This window comes from Dryobates pubescens, chromosome 4 (assembly GCF_014839835.1).
Source record: "Dryobates pubescens isolate bDryPub1 chromosome 4, bDryPub1.pri, whole genome shotgun sequence".
NCBI lineage: Eukaryota > Metazoa > Chordata > Aves > Piciformes > Picidae > Dryobates > Dryobates pubescens.
In genome coordinates this window covers 41,904,027-41,918,342 of record NC_071615.1, presented here as the reverse complement: position 1 = coordinate 41,918,342, position 14,316 = coordinate 41,904,027, and the positions used below count along the sequence as shown (strand labels likewise).

The 14,316-nt window shown below is 46.0% G+C and overlaps 2 protein-coding genes across 6 annotated transcripts in view; both read left to right on the top strand.

Moving 5' to 3' along the window:
- HYCC1 (hyccin PI4KA lipid kinase complex subunit 1) overlaps positions 1-2,388 on the top strand; it is a 37,799-nt gene extending 35,411 nt beyond the window's left edge. For 3 of the 5 annotated variants that reach the window (XM_054161176.1, XM_054161178.1, XM_054161177.1), the window contains exon 11: positions 30-2,388. In XM_054161176.1, coding sequence (XP_054017151.1) covers positions 30-586 — 557 coding nt within the window. In that variant the 3' untranslated portion in view covers positions 587-2,388. The remainder of the gene's footprint in view (positions 1-29) is intronic. The other 2 variants (XM_054161180.1, XM_054161179.1) reach the window with 2 other exon arrangements.
- Positions 2,389-12,732: 10,344 nt separating this feature from the next.
- On the top strand, positions 12,733-14,034 carry LOC128897199 (keratin-associated protein 5-5-like). Its single transcript, XM_054161282.1, has one exon. It carries the CDS (start codon positions 12,733-12,735, stop codon positions 14,032-14,034), a length of 1,302 nt encoding a protein of 433 aa, XP_054017257.1.
- Positions 14,035-14,316: the final 282 nt, after the last annotated feature.

Below are 14,316 nucleotides of genomic sequence, written 5' to 3'. Positions count from 1 at the left end.
CTTTTCTCTTTCTTTTCTCTCCCATACAGGGAATTCTGAATTAGCAATTCAAGAAGAGCTGATGGAAGTATCTGAAACCGATGAAGGGTTTTACTCTAGGGCTACTTCTAGTACAAGTCAGTCTGCTCTATGTAACAGCAGCAATGTGAGCAGTAAGAACCTTTTAGGGAAGAGCCAACGGAGGTCTGGAGGAAGCAAAGCTGGAGGAAAAGAAAAAGAAGGAGAAACCTGCAGGGAACACTTGTCAAGGAAACAAACTCAGAGAGCCATGAGTGAGAACCTAGAGCTTGTCTCTCTGAAGAGACTGACACTGACAACCAGCCAGTCCCTGCCTAAGCCTAGCGGCCATGGTCTGGCCAGAACAACCACCACTGTGTTTAGTAAATCCTTTGAACAGGTCAGCGGTGTCACAGCTCCAAATAATCGTGGTGGTGTGTCTGGCACAGAGTCCAACAGGTTTTCAGCTTGCAGTCTTCAGGAGGAAAAACTGATATATGGAACAGAAAGAACAGATCTACCTGTTTTAAGCAAACAGCCAAACCAGCAGCGACCTCCTAGTATTAGCATAACCTTGTCAACAGATTGATAGTAAATTGGCAAGTATGTGAAAAACAAAATACTAAAGGTTTATACTTATATTGGTACATTGGGACATTAAGCTCCTAAACATGCTATACATTATTTCCTTAAACCTCAAGCCCATAAATTCTTATTTGGGTCATAGTGAGTAGACAACAGCTGTAACTATTTTGCATCAGCTTCTAATAGCTCGGAAAGTTCCTCCTTGACTTAGTGTGCTTATACAGGTGATTGCTGACAGCTTCAGGGGAAGCTTACAGCTTCACCAGTTTAACAAGCATTGATCAGTTGCTTAGCCACTGACCAAGGTGTGTGGGTTTTACAAGTGCACAGTATGGGATCAAACAGAACCTCTTCCCAGATCCTGCTTTTTCACTGCCAATGTGGCATAGGCAAAACTGCAAGCACTTGTGTTATTGAAGAGGAGTCTCACGGTATGGGCATGAACTTTTGGAACAGCATCGGAAGAACAAAGATTCTCTCCTGTTAGCCAGGAGAAAGCTGTGCTTATGTGTAAGGTTAAATCTAGAAGCATCAGTTAACTGTTTGATGTTATGGCAGTTTTTGTAATGGTAGTTAGTCCATGTTGCAATGTTGATACTTCTTCAAGCCTGTATGAGTCTGAATTATAGATGTATCTCAGTTTTTCTGTGTCTTTGAAACAGGGCCAAAAGCCATACATGAGCAGTACTTGTGAATGGGAGTTCCTGTCACTTGCTCTAGGAATCCCTCTTCAGACTTACAGATTGTGTGGCAGACTGGTTTTTGCTCAGATTCTTATGCACCAGGCACAAAGCTACTCATTGGAAAGTCCCTGTCATCAGTGGTTCTATTTGTGGAAAAGAGATGTGCTTATGTCACAGAGTTGTGTGGGAAAGAAGAGACGAGCCCTTTGCACTGACTCAAGCAAATCATGAGTGTAAACCTTTTCAGCATAAACCTCTTACTTGAGACTAAGAGAATGCTACCAAAGGATGTGTACTTTCAGCAACTTGCAAGCACAAAGGGAAATGACAATGTAAATATAACTAGCACTGAGATTCCTAGTCTTTTATACCTATTATTTTTCTAGGTTGGAATTCTAAACCAGCAGTCTGTTCAAGGTTGCCTAACCTTTAACCTTCAGGTAGTTGGGTGACCTGGTATGATACCAACTTTTATAATGTTAAGATTTTTAATTAAAAAAAAAAAAAGAGAGATGAGAAATTCTAATGCAGAAATCTGGAGAGGCTGACAAAACCACTCCAGTGGTTAGCTGATAAGCAGACACAATAACAGTGAATGGAGAAATAGGATAAAGATCTGAGGTGCTCCCAGTCATTCCCAACTGTCCACAGTTTTCTGCAGCCAGTGATTGTCAAGAACCTTGTAACAAAAACACTAAAATTCTGGCAGGCTTTGCCCAAGTTCTCAAAATGCAGGTATCTCTTTTTGACTTCAAACTGAAGCACAAGGAACCTTTAAGCAGCTAACGTGATTCAGGTTCGAGCTGGTTGGTTAATGAAAAGAGATGAGGCGACGTAGTTGATGTTGTGTTAATTCTCCTTGTTAGACTGCAGACTAGCTGTGTGCATTTCTGAATGCTCCCCAGGGCACGTGGAACAGCTGCACCAGTCAACAAATGATTGTCTTCTCCTGAGAGCCTGAGTTGAAATGAAAAGTGCCACACTTTCTCGCCTCCTTCAGTTTGTGGTGTGACACTGTTCTAGTCTCGTAATGCAGTATTTCACTCTTTTTTACAGTGAGGTGTTTTCTTAATTGTTCATGGAAACTTAACATTCCTAATGTATAAACTACAAGTTGGTCCTGTTTAATATGTTGGCCAGGGAAATAAACTGGTTCTTTGAAGTTGTGTGGTTTTTGTAAGTACTTTGTACAGCAGAACATTTTGGCCTCCTTTTTACTAGTTTTTCTGCAATACACAGGCGGTGTTTCAGATTGACTCAATATGTATGGCTGCCAGAGAGGGCACAGCCACAAGCAGTAGAAGGGTTTTAGGCAGCTGATGGCAGACATGAGCTAGCACTACACAGATGTTGGTCAGTTAGAGGGCAGAAGGGCTCTGCAGAGGGACTTCGACCGACTGGACAGATGGGTGGAATCCAACGGGATGGCATTCAGCAAGTCCCAGTGCCAGGAGCTCACTTTGGCCATGGCAACCCCATGCAGAGCTATAGGCTGGGGTCAGAGTGGCTGGAGAGCTGCCAAACAGAGAGGGACCTGGGGGTGCTGATTGACAGCTGCCTAAACATGAGCCAGCAGTGTGCCCAGGTTGCCAAGAGGGCCAATGGCATCCTGGCCTGTATTAGGAACAGTGTGGCCAGCAGGAGCTGGGAAGTCATTGTGCCCCTGTACTCTGCATTGGTTAGGCCACACCTTGAGTCCTGTGTCCAGTTCTGGGCCCCTCAGTTTAAGAAGGACATCGAGACACTTGAATGTGTCCAGAGAAGGGCAACAAGGCTGGGGAGAGGCCTTGAGCACAGCCCTATGAGGAGAGGCTGAGGGAGCTGGGATTGTTTAGCCTGGAGAAGAGGCGGCTCGGGGGTGACCTCATTGCCCTCTACAACTACCTGAAAGGTGATTGTGGCCAGGAAGGGGTTGGTCTCTTCTCCCAGGCAACCAGCAGCAGAACAAGGGGACACAGTCTCAAGCTGTGCCAGGGGAAGTTTAGACTTCAGGTGAGGAGAAAGTTCTTCACTGAGAGAATCATTCATCATTGGAATGTGCTGCCCAGGGAGGTGGTGGAGTCACTGTCCCTGGAGGTGCTCAAGATGAGATTGGACGTGGCACTTGGTGCCGTGGTCTAGTCAGGAGGTCTGTGGAGACAGGTTGGACTCAATGATCTTTGAGGTCTTTTCCAACCTTGGTGATACTGAACGTAGAGCTCTTCTTTCCCTTGAAATTTGTTCTAGATATTAAGCTGCAGAACTTGCAGCTGCCTCCTGATCTGCCTTTGCAGGGCCTCATTTAAGAATACTTTGGAAACATTTTGCAATAACTGAAGTCAAAACAAGAAGAGGCTGGATAACAAACACTTGTCAATTGCAGTTTTGCTTGTGACAGTGGTAGTTGTGAGTTAGTGTTAAGGGACTAGAATTTTAAATTCTACTTGGTAGGGGGAGAGGGGGTGGAGGACAGGGTGGAAGTAGGGCTGAAAGCTAATATATTATTGCACCATTTCTGAGTGTTGACCTCTTGGATTTCAAGAACTGCCTGATCACTTTATAGTGATGAGCATATTAAAGTGGAGGCCTTCTAACCTTAAGGAAAACCTGTTAAGCCATCCCATACTTTTGTCTGCCTGGGAATTGGGTAATTCTGATGAATATACTCCAGTCATCATCCGTGGATGCACCAATATGCAGGTAAAATGTTATGCAGGAGAAATCATCTCAGATTCTGAGAACTTGTTTTAATGCTGACATTGATCTAGAACAGTGAGCTAAGTTATAAAAGGGTGGTGTTTCCTGTTAATGGTTTTGAACAGCTACCCTTAAACTCTGAGTCTGAGAATAATCATTTTTCATGTGAGAACAGGTAACATCATTGCAAAAAGCCTGTGGCTTCTAACCACTTGCTGTAGAGCTGCAATGACTTTTCTGAGGGGAGTGAAAGATCCTTAAATTGTCTGGAATACCTGGCAGATAAGAAAGGGACAGAACTGTAGATATGTTTTAGATGCACTCCAAGGAGAGCTCTTCTGATTTCTAGTCTAGACATTTTTACCCTAATTCTTACGTCTGATACCTTTGTGCCACTGTTGGGGGCTCACAGTGATGCATAGAGATGTGTAATGTATTGCCATTTGTATACTTGTGAGACTAGATGTTTATGTTTTTCAGTAGTCACCAAAGTCTGGAATAGCTCTGTCAGTCCTCAGGTGTCTGCCTTCACCTGGGAACTTGGCTTTAAATGATTGTGCCACACCTCCTCCTAGTCTTCAGTCTGTTGTGTGACTCTCTTGTTTTGCTAACACAGCATTTCACCTTTTTTACTGTGAGGTGTTCTCTTAATTGTGCAGGGAACCCTACATTCTGAATGTATCCACTACCAGGTTCTCTTGTCAGTGTTTAGTAATTTGGGCAGCAAAATAAACTATTGTTGGTTGCTTCCCCCCCCACTTGTATGCTTTTGTAAATACTTTGTACAGCAGAAAAATTTGCTTCTTTATTTACAGGCTTTGAAATACACATTAGGTAGTAATGTATTTGTTCACTTTTCATTATGCACATCTAGAATGCACAGGAAGGTGGCCTGCATTACTTAAATGAGCTGAATGCCCATTTTACAGAGCGTAGGCTCTGCGAGTGCAATCTTACCAAGTAGGACACCACACCGAAACCACTTGACTGAGAAATACTGACAGGGGAAAGGTGAGTTCAAGCAGATGAGTTGTAAAGTGGTTGAAGGCAGCAGGAGGTCTTTGTCCTGCCAGTAATGTAGCACTACCTGGGCAACTTGGTAGTTGTTTCATATAACAGTGGTTTGGTAAAGACACTACCAGCCTTCATTGTGTTTCTGTGACCTTCTGGTGGTGTTCTGTTGCCTGCAAGGGTGCATGTGGCTGACTGGTGCTCCCCTTGTTTATGTGGACCTCCCAGGGGGTTTTCTGCAAAGCTACTTTCCAGCTGTTTGGCCTTTATGCTCTGGTGCCTGGGGTGGCTTGTGTCCAGGAGCAGGACTTGGTGTTGCCTTTTAAGCTTCATGGGGTTTGAATGCTGGCTCGCATCTCCTGCCTGTTGATGTCAGCATGCCTCTGGGGTACCAGGGTCTTCTCCTGGCTTTGTGTTGACTGCAAATATCCTGAGGGTGAGCTGTGTCCCATTGCCTGAGTCATTAATGAAGGTGTTAAACTGTTCTGGCCCTGATGCCAACCCTTAGTGTGCACTAATAAGGCCAGGCCTCCAGCTGAGCTTTGTGTTGCTGGTTACTGCCTCTAGAGCCTGGCACCTAGGGCAATTTTCTGTACTCTGAAGGCTGTTCTTGCTGGTAAGGACAGAAGCACAGGTGGCAGTGAGTGCTTTGGCCTTTTCCATATCTCCTGCCAGCAGGTTCTCTTGCCTGCTCAGCTGTGGGGCCCATTTTTTCTCTAGTCTTTCTGTTGATGGTGTCTCTGCTAGAGCTTTTGTTGTGGCCTTGTCTCCCTTGCCAGATTCCACTTAATTTGCACTTAGCTTTTCTAACCCTTTCTATGCATGCTTGAATAGTGTAACCATAATCTTCCTAGGCCCCCTGCTCCTGCTTGCACCTCCTGTATGCCTTTCTTTCACATCTAAGTTTAGTCAAGAGCTCCTTGTTCATTTATCCAGGCCTCCTGCCACTACTACTGGATTTTCTTTGTGTTGTGATGGACCATTCCTGAGCCTGGAGGAGATGGTTCTTGAACATAACCAGGTTTCCTGCATCCTTGTTCTCTCTAGGATGGTCTCCCATAGGCATCTACTGAGCAGAGTCCCTGCTCAAGGGGAGTTCTGTTCTTCTGTAGGTCACACCTTTCTTTCCCAAAAGGTACAAATTAATGCTGTGGTTGTCCTGGAATGTGTAAGATTTGCTATTTCAGTTATAGTGGGTGAAAGATAGAAAGGGTTCTTTAATGGTTTCTGGTGGGAATAGTTATTGCTTAGGGAACGACAGTGTGAATGGAGACAGACTGAGAGAGTTGGGGCTATTCAATCTGGAGAAGAGAAGGCTCTGAGGAGACCTAATTGTGGCCTTCCAGTATCTGAAGGGGCCCTACAGGAAATCTGGTGAGGGACTTTTTAGGGTGCCAGGTAGTGATAGGGCTAGGGGGAATGAAGCAAAACTAGAAGTGGGTAGATTCAGATTGGATGTCAGGAAGAACTTCCCCATGAGGCTGGTGAGACACTGGAACAGGTTGCCCAGGGAGGTGATAGAAGTCTCATCCCTGGAGGTTTTTAATGCCAGGCTGGATGGGGCTCTGAGCAACCTGATCTGGTGTGAGGTGTCCCTGCCCATGGCAGGGGGGTTGGAATGTGATGATCCTTGAGGCCCCTTCTAACCCTAACAATTCTATGATTAATTGGAATACCTCCTCTCTTCCCACAATGTGGGAGAGAGCGCAAAAGAAAGCAATGGCACTCCAAAATACAACCCTTAATGGAAGATGAAACTACCTGGTGGCCTGGTGGACACCTCACAGTGAGGGGATATTTGGAGGTAATGCAGGCAGTTATTAATCAGTTAAATTACATTTGTTTCTACAGACTTCACAGCTAGTTGCCTGTATTGAGCTTGTGAGAATTGTTTGTTCATGTGTTGTGTTAATCTAGCTCGGTATTCAAGCTGACTTTGGTATGGGAGTTTTCTCCCAACCCACGGCTGCCAGGTAATAAATACATTTGCTAATTCAGGTTGATTGGAAACATGTCACTGTGACTCCAGAAGCCTTTGTGAAACAAGCCTTTACACTTGCACAGTCCTCGCTTCATTAACTTGGTTCCTAAAATGAGGCTGTGTTTAATCATCTGTTCCTCCAAATGTGCTGGGACAATACTGAAATGTAATGGTGTGGAAAGGAGTGGAAGTTGGTCTGAGTCACGCTGTGCTTCTGACAAGCCATCTTCTTCTTGTGCTTGTCATTAATGCTGAATGATACTTGGCAGCCCTCTCTGCAGGATGTCATGGTCTAGGCTACAGTGGTAGGTTTTTCTAGTGTAAGAGGGAAAGATTTCAGAGCAGGTGAGAAGAAATTCCAGCCTTTACCTCCATAACACACAATGAAGTAAATGAAAGGGTGTCAGCACAGGAAGTTCTCAGTGTGGGTATGGTACTCTGATGTGTTCTGTGGTACAAGTAGTGAACCAAAATAATGAACACTCAGTGCTTTCTCTGAAAAGATGCTTTGCTCATGCCTGGAACTGTAATACCATCACTGATTCCTATCAAAACAGGAACAGAGCAGTGACTCATTTAAAATGTACCTATAAAAACGTGTCTGGTGTGTGTGTTTGTATATATATGGCTTCCTCTTCAGCGCTGTAGTTGAAGGGCTGAAGGTTGTGGAACTGTTGGGAGACTGTTGGAGCTGGCAAAAACTTGGACTAGCTCTGATGCCAGTGACTTGTGATATCTAAAATGTAGCTAGGCACAAAAAAGTTGTGCTTTCACTGCTGTAGTTTCTTTGTGATTATTATCTGCCAGTAGCAAGTGGGTTTGAATATAAATGGTCAAGAATCTTGCACTTATTCCTCAAATACATATATTTATTTTATTTTATTTTTAATGCAAGCATATGTTTTCATTTTTGGTGTGAAAATGCATTGCAGTTTCATTACTGCTAATAACCTGCAGTTCAGATTTTGCTAGTAATTGATTATTTGGATTGAGTAATTGAACTGGGATGACATTGGAGTCAAGTCTGAGCCTAACGCCTGTCCAAACATCAGCTTACAGGAGACCGTCCTGCCCCCCAAACGGTGGTGTTTGAGAGACCTGCTGAAATGAATCACAAAATGGAAAGACTTCTAGAAGTAACAGCATTGATATTCCTCAGAGTGTTTATTTGTTAGTTCATTGGGATTTACATTTCTCATTTCAGCCCTTAAAGCAAACCAATTTCACTGCTGTTCAGTTAAGTCACTAGTTTCATCTCTCCCTGTATTGACTGGAGAAAGGTAACAGGCACTGTCAAACTGATGCAGTATGTCCTGCAATAGAGAGCTCCTCTCTGACACCTGAGAAGTGTTTATCCCATTTTGACCAACTGGCATAGCACTGCTGCCTTGTTAGTGCTTCCCCTACTGCACTGAATCCCTACATCCCCTTCTTGCTGCATGAAGCCAAAATGAGCTTTAGCACGGCATCAATCACTTCAGCATAGCTCCAAATGTCAGCAGCTGTCCTATTTTTACTAAAGGCCTTACAAGGAGGCAGATGTCTAGGAAGAGTAGATCTGGTTTAGTAGTTCTGCTAGCCAGGATGTGAAGATCGGCTTGAAATCGTGTGGACGTGTGATGGGAGTTAGGATTCAAATGGCATGGATCCAGATTATTTGAGTAATCATGAAGTAGTGGCATTTCTAAATGTCTAAAGTGGGGAAGCAGCAAAGAACTGGAGCACAACAAATCTCTCTCCTGTTTTGCTTTGGGAGCTCACTTACAAACTTCACCAGTTTAAAGGCAGCACAGCAGCAGGGCTGTTAAAGCTTTCTTACAGCCGAATGGTACCTGCTCACTTCTAGATGAATCCTCTCACAAATCTGAGGCTTGGTTCATAACTGTCCACCCTGGGAAAGAGCTTCTTGACTGCCTCATTTGACTTCAGGCTTTGGTTATCCATGAGAGCCATTTCCTGCTGCCATCACAGGAAGCCATGCTGCAAGAGCATTGCCTGTGAATCTAGCATGAGTCTGAACATGTTTCAGGTGTCCAAGTCTTCCTTGGCTCACTGAAGGCCTAAGGACAGATTTTAATCACGTCTTCAGCCTTTGCCTAAGACAGGTTTCCTGACTGTCAGATGTGTTCTAATGCTGCCAGCCTTGTATTGAGGCATTCCTAGGGCAGCCAGTTCTGCACACAGCCACAGGAGTCAGGACAGAGGTCAGTGCAGTCACCAGCTGCAGAGCTTTGCCAGTACTCAGCCTCTTCATGGGCTGACCTCTGTGGTGTGGAGGAGCAGGAGGCTGGATGCACCTCCTAAATGACTGGCTGGAGAGGCATTTTCAGAAGGCTCAAACTGGACACACTGTTGAGCCCAAGAAGAGCTTCAGCTGCTGATCTCCTGAAACACTGCAGTGCATTTTCTAAATGGATGTGTTCACTGCTTTGGCATCATCCCCTGTAATCAAATATTCTTATGGACAAATAACTTGAAGAAAAATTTTCTGAGTGAGGGATTTCTCCTTTTGCCCACACACCTTTTTTGTAAAGCCTGGCATGCATGATACCTGCTGGAGCACAGTAGGTGTTTTGTACCTTAGGAGCAGCACTGGACAAAACCCTCTGATGCTTGCAAGCATGAGGAGCTTTGATGTATTCTGGTAATGGTCAGATGAGTAACTTAAATATGCCAGCAGAACTAGTTACTTGGAAGGTGCAGTTCTAAGGTATTTGATACCATAATTTAATTTCAGGCAGAAAAGCAGCACCTTGGAAGGATCTTTATTGAATCTTGATCTGGAGAGCAGCTTTAATAAGCCTTGACATTCAGTACCACATACATAATCCCTGTAATTATTCCTTCCTGCTCTAATAAGAGCAGGCACTGTACTCCACAAGTGCTGAGTTTTGTTTCGTGCTTGAAAGGAGGAACATGTTGTATGAGGCACACTCTGTACTGAGCTGTGGGAAAAGAGGTGAATGGGAGGCTAACCCAGAAGCTTTAAAAGCAGTTCAGGCTCTAGTACACTTCTGCCCTGCCTGTCTCTCCAAGAAGATTTGGATGAATGAAGAAGCTGCAAAAAATAAGAGGCATAAAGCTGAGAGCTTACTGGAGTGGGGAGAACTTCTGGAGGAAATCTCCCACGGCTCCCATCTGGGAGCCTGCAAGGGCAGGTATCTTCTCATCAGGCTTGTGTGATGGTGTTCTGCCCCTTCTCTCCCTCTGCCTAGAACTTGTGCCCCTGTCTCCCTCTTGGAGAGGAACCTGAGTGCTGGTAACTGCCATGGTACCAAATAGAAGAAATTAATGTGAACTAGGAGGATATTTTGCAGGCAGTCCTGGTGGCTGCACTCCGCTATGTAAGTTTAAGCACTGATGATTGTCTTGTCATGCTTCGTCATGCTGGGCAGTGGCTTCCTGAAACTGGGAAGAGAAGTAGATCAGCCCTTGGTGGGAGCTCTGCTGGTGAGCATGCCATGAAACACCTCATTCAGAGGGGGCTCCGGTACTTCTACAGAAGACTTCATAGCACCACTATGAAAGTTTTATAGTGAAGTAAGATGGAAATACAGAAAATAACTTAGTTGCTGCTTTAGACAAATGACAGACCTGAAATGGAAAGATGTTTTATTTCAGAAGGGTGAACGCTGGGAAATGAAGAAGCTGGACAGCAAAGCTTATTGACCTGAGACAAAGCAAATAAAACCCCAAACCTCAAAGGTTCAAATAGTCAAAGGACAGAGTCTCTAGCATTTGCACCTTAAGAAGAGGAGAAATCTTGATTGGAAAGCGGGCACTGAAATATAAGTCACTTTAAAAGTATACTTGAGCACCTCTAAGGAGCTGAATGAAGGGGGAGCAGGAAAAAGTGTACACTTTAGTGGGATCAGGAAGTCTTTGCAATGGACCGAGCTCCCAGAAGATAAAACTGAACTTAACTTTTGCAAAGGAAGTTAAAATACATGCACAGGCTGCTGAACTGCAAAAACAGAGGAAGGGGAAAAGCACAGAGGAGGAGGAGCACGAACAGGAGCTCGGACCAGCAAGTTTAAGAAAACGTTTTCGGGGTTGACATTGCCACCCCCTGGCCGATCAGTACAAGGACACAGCAATACACATCCAAAAGGCTAAAGCAAAACGCATGGTAAGATCACGTTCCTACAGTCAGTGTCACAACTGCTTCTCCTAATTGACAGTGAAAGGTCAAATGTCCTGGGTAGTGCACAACCTGAGCTGTTCATCATCCCCACCGCAGACACCAGCATAATCCCCACAGGTTCATTTACGTGCCACGGTCTGTGGTCTGAATAGAGTGGACTCCTCGGTGCCTCACCAGGGCAAGTGGCTGATCTCCTTTAAGCTTCTATTTATCACAGCGGATTTACATTTCCTTGAGGCTTCAAGCAAATGCAATAGAAACCTCCATGTGGTTTATTGTGCTGTGCTTTATGGAAAGACTTTAATATTACACTTTCTCTTTGCAGCTTTCATTAACTGGACAGGTGCTGTGAAGCACAGGAGGATTGCAGTCCTGAAGTCCTGCTGTAGGTGTTTCTAGGAGTCAGAAGGAAGATGTCCCACAGTGATCTGACTTGACCACATTTAGCCAAATCTCTCAGTACCTACCTAGTGGGAAAATTATTATCTAGTATAAACTCCCCTAACCTTGCAAATTGCCTTTTCTGAAGTCCATGCTTCTGACAGACAAATCAAAATGTGAGGTCAAATGAAACACTGCACACCTCTGACAGCAAGCTGTCACATGGAAAACAGAAGAAAGTCAACCAGGAGGTTCAGGGTGCTCAGAATCACAGAATGTTAGGGGTTGGAAGGGACCTCAAAAGATCACCTAGTCCAACCCCCCTGCCAGAGCAGGATCACCTTGAGCAGATCACACAGGAGCACACCCAGGTAGGTTTTGAATATCTCCAGAGGAGGAGACTCCACAACCTCTCTGGTCAGCCTGTTCTAGTGCTCTGTCCCCCTCACAGTGAAAAATTTTTTCCTCCTGTTTCCATGGAACTTCCTATGCCTCAACTTCCACCCGTTGCCCCTTGTGCTGCATCACTTAGCAGAGACAGGCTCCATCCTCATGGCTCTCACCTTTTATGTAACATTAATGAGGTCACTCCTTATTCTCCGCCTTTCCAAACTAAAGAGACCCAGCTCCCTCACTCTCTCCTCATAAGGAACATGTTCCACTCCCTCTCAGGCAGCCTTTTTCATACAGACTAGCACCCAGTAAGTACTCTCAGAAACAGCATGACAGAAAATACTCTCATTCAACAGCAACCATGGAGCACCTGTATCAGTTTTTACTATACCTCTTCAGCATGCTTGTGACTCATCAGCTGAACTCATCCTGTTTCACAGTTCTTGGGAAAACATTACTTTTCTGTAGAGTCATATAGAAGGTGAACGAATGATCTGAAAAGACTACATGGAACCATATGAGCATGTATGATGAAAGAGAATTGCTGGTTAGCTGCTTAATAAGACTGATAAATCCCAATTTTTTTATAACCTGCTGCATTGTATAGATGAAATGAGAGTTTTGCTGTCATAGCTGATCTGTGCTAATTACAGCAATTTTAATGCTTGTGGGGAAGGAAATTGCAGGAAGTGTATGAAGTGCTCAGCCCTCAGCTGCCTGTCAGCTGAAAGGAAGGCAAGTTAATGGAATGTAACAGCCTATCCTATTTCTGTTGTAAATCAGTGGTTAATTATAAGGTGCACTACACGGCCGTGTGTGACTTGTTCTGACATAACAGTAATGTGTCACGCTATTGATCACTGCACTGCTGCAGCTCCAAGATGCGCTACCCTTGTGCACCGCACTGCTGCAGCTCCAAGATGCTCTACCCTTGTGCACCGCACTGCTGCAGCTCCAAGATGCGCTACCCTTGTGCACCGCACTGCTGCAGCTCCAAGATGCGCTACCCTTGTGCACCGCACTGCTGCAGCTCCAAGATGCGCTACCCTTGTGCACCGCACTGTTGCAGCTCCAAGATGCTCTACCCTTGTGCACCGCACTGTTGCAGCTCCAAGATGCTCTACCCTTGTGCACCGCACTGCTGCAGCTCCAAGATGCTCTACCCTTGTGCACCGCACTGTTGCAGCTCCAAGATGTTCTACCCTTGTGCACCGCACTGTTGCAGCTCCAAGATGCTCTACCCTTGTGCACCGCACTGCTGCAGCTCCAAGATGCTCTACCCTTGTGCACCGCACTGCTGCAGCTCCAAGATGCGCTACCCTTGTGCACCGCACTGCTGCAGCTCCAAGATGCTCTACCCTTGTGCACCGCACTGCTGCAGCTCCAAGATGCGCTACCCTTGTGCACCGCACTGCTGCAGCTCCAAGATGCGCTACCCTTGTGCACCGCACTGCTGCAGCTCCAAGATGCTCTACCCTTGTGCACCGCACTGCTGCAGCTCCAAGATGCGCTACCCTTGTGCACCGCACTGCTGCAGCTCCAAGATGCGCTACCCTTGTGCGCCGCACTGCTGCAGCTCCAAGATGCGCTACCCTTGTGCACTGCACTGCTGCAGCTCCAAGATGCTCTACCCTTGTGCACCGCACTGCTGCAGCTCCAAGATGCTCTACCCTTGTGCACCGCACTGCTGCAGCTCCAAGATGCTCTACCCTTGTGCACCGCACTGCTGCAGCTCCAAGATGCTCTACCCTTGTGCACCGCACTGCTGCAGCTCCAAGATGCGCTACCCTTGTGCGCCGCACTGCTGCAGCTCCAAGATGCGCTACCCTTGTGCACTGCACTGCTGCAGCTCCAAGATGCTCTACCCTTGTGCACCGCACTGCTGCAGCTCCAAGATGCTCTACCCTTGTGCGCCGCACTGCTGCAGCTCCAAGATGCTCTACCCTTGTGCGCCGCACTGCTGCAGCTCCAAGATGCTCTACCCTTGTGCACCGCACTGCTGCAGCTCCAAGATGCTCTACCCTTGTGCACCGCACTGCTGCAGCTCCAAGATGCTCTACCCTTGTGCACCGCACTGCTGCAGCTCCAAGATGCGCTACCCTTGTGCACCGCACTGCTGCAGCTCCAAGATGCGCTACCCTTGTGCACCGCACTGCTGCAGCTCCAAGATGCGCTACCCTTAGAATACATAGAATACATAGAATAAACCAGGTTGGAAGAGACCTTCAAGATCATCACGTCCAACCCATCAACCAATCCAACACCACCCAAACAACTAACCCATGGCACCAAGCACCCCATCAAGTCTTCTCCTGAAAACCTCCAGTGATGGCGACTCCACCACCTCCCCAGGCAGCCCATTCCAATCGGCAATCACTCTTTCTGTATAGAACTTTTTCCTAACATCTAGCCTGAACCTCCCCTGGCGCAGCCTGAGACTGTGTCCTCTTGTTCTGGTACTGGTC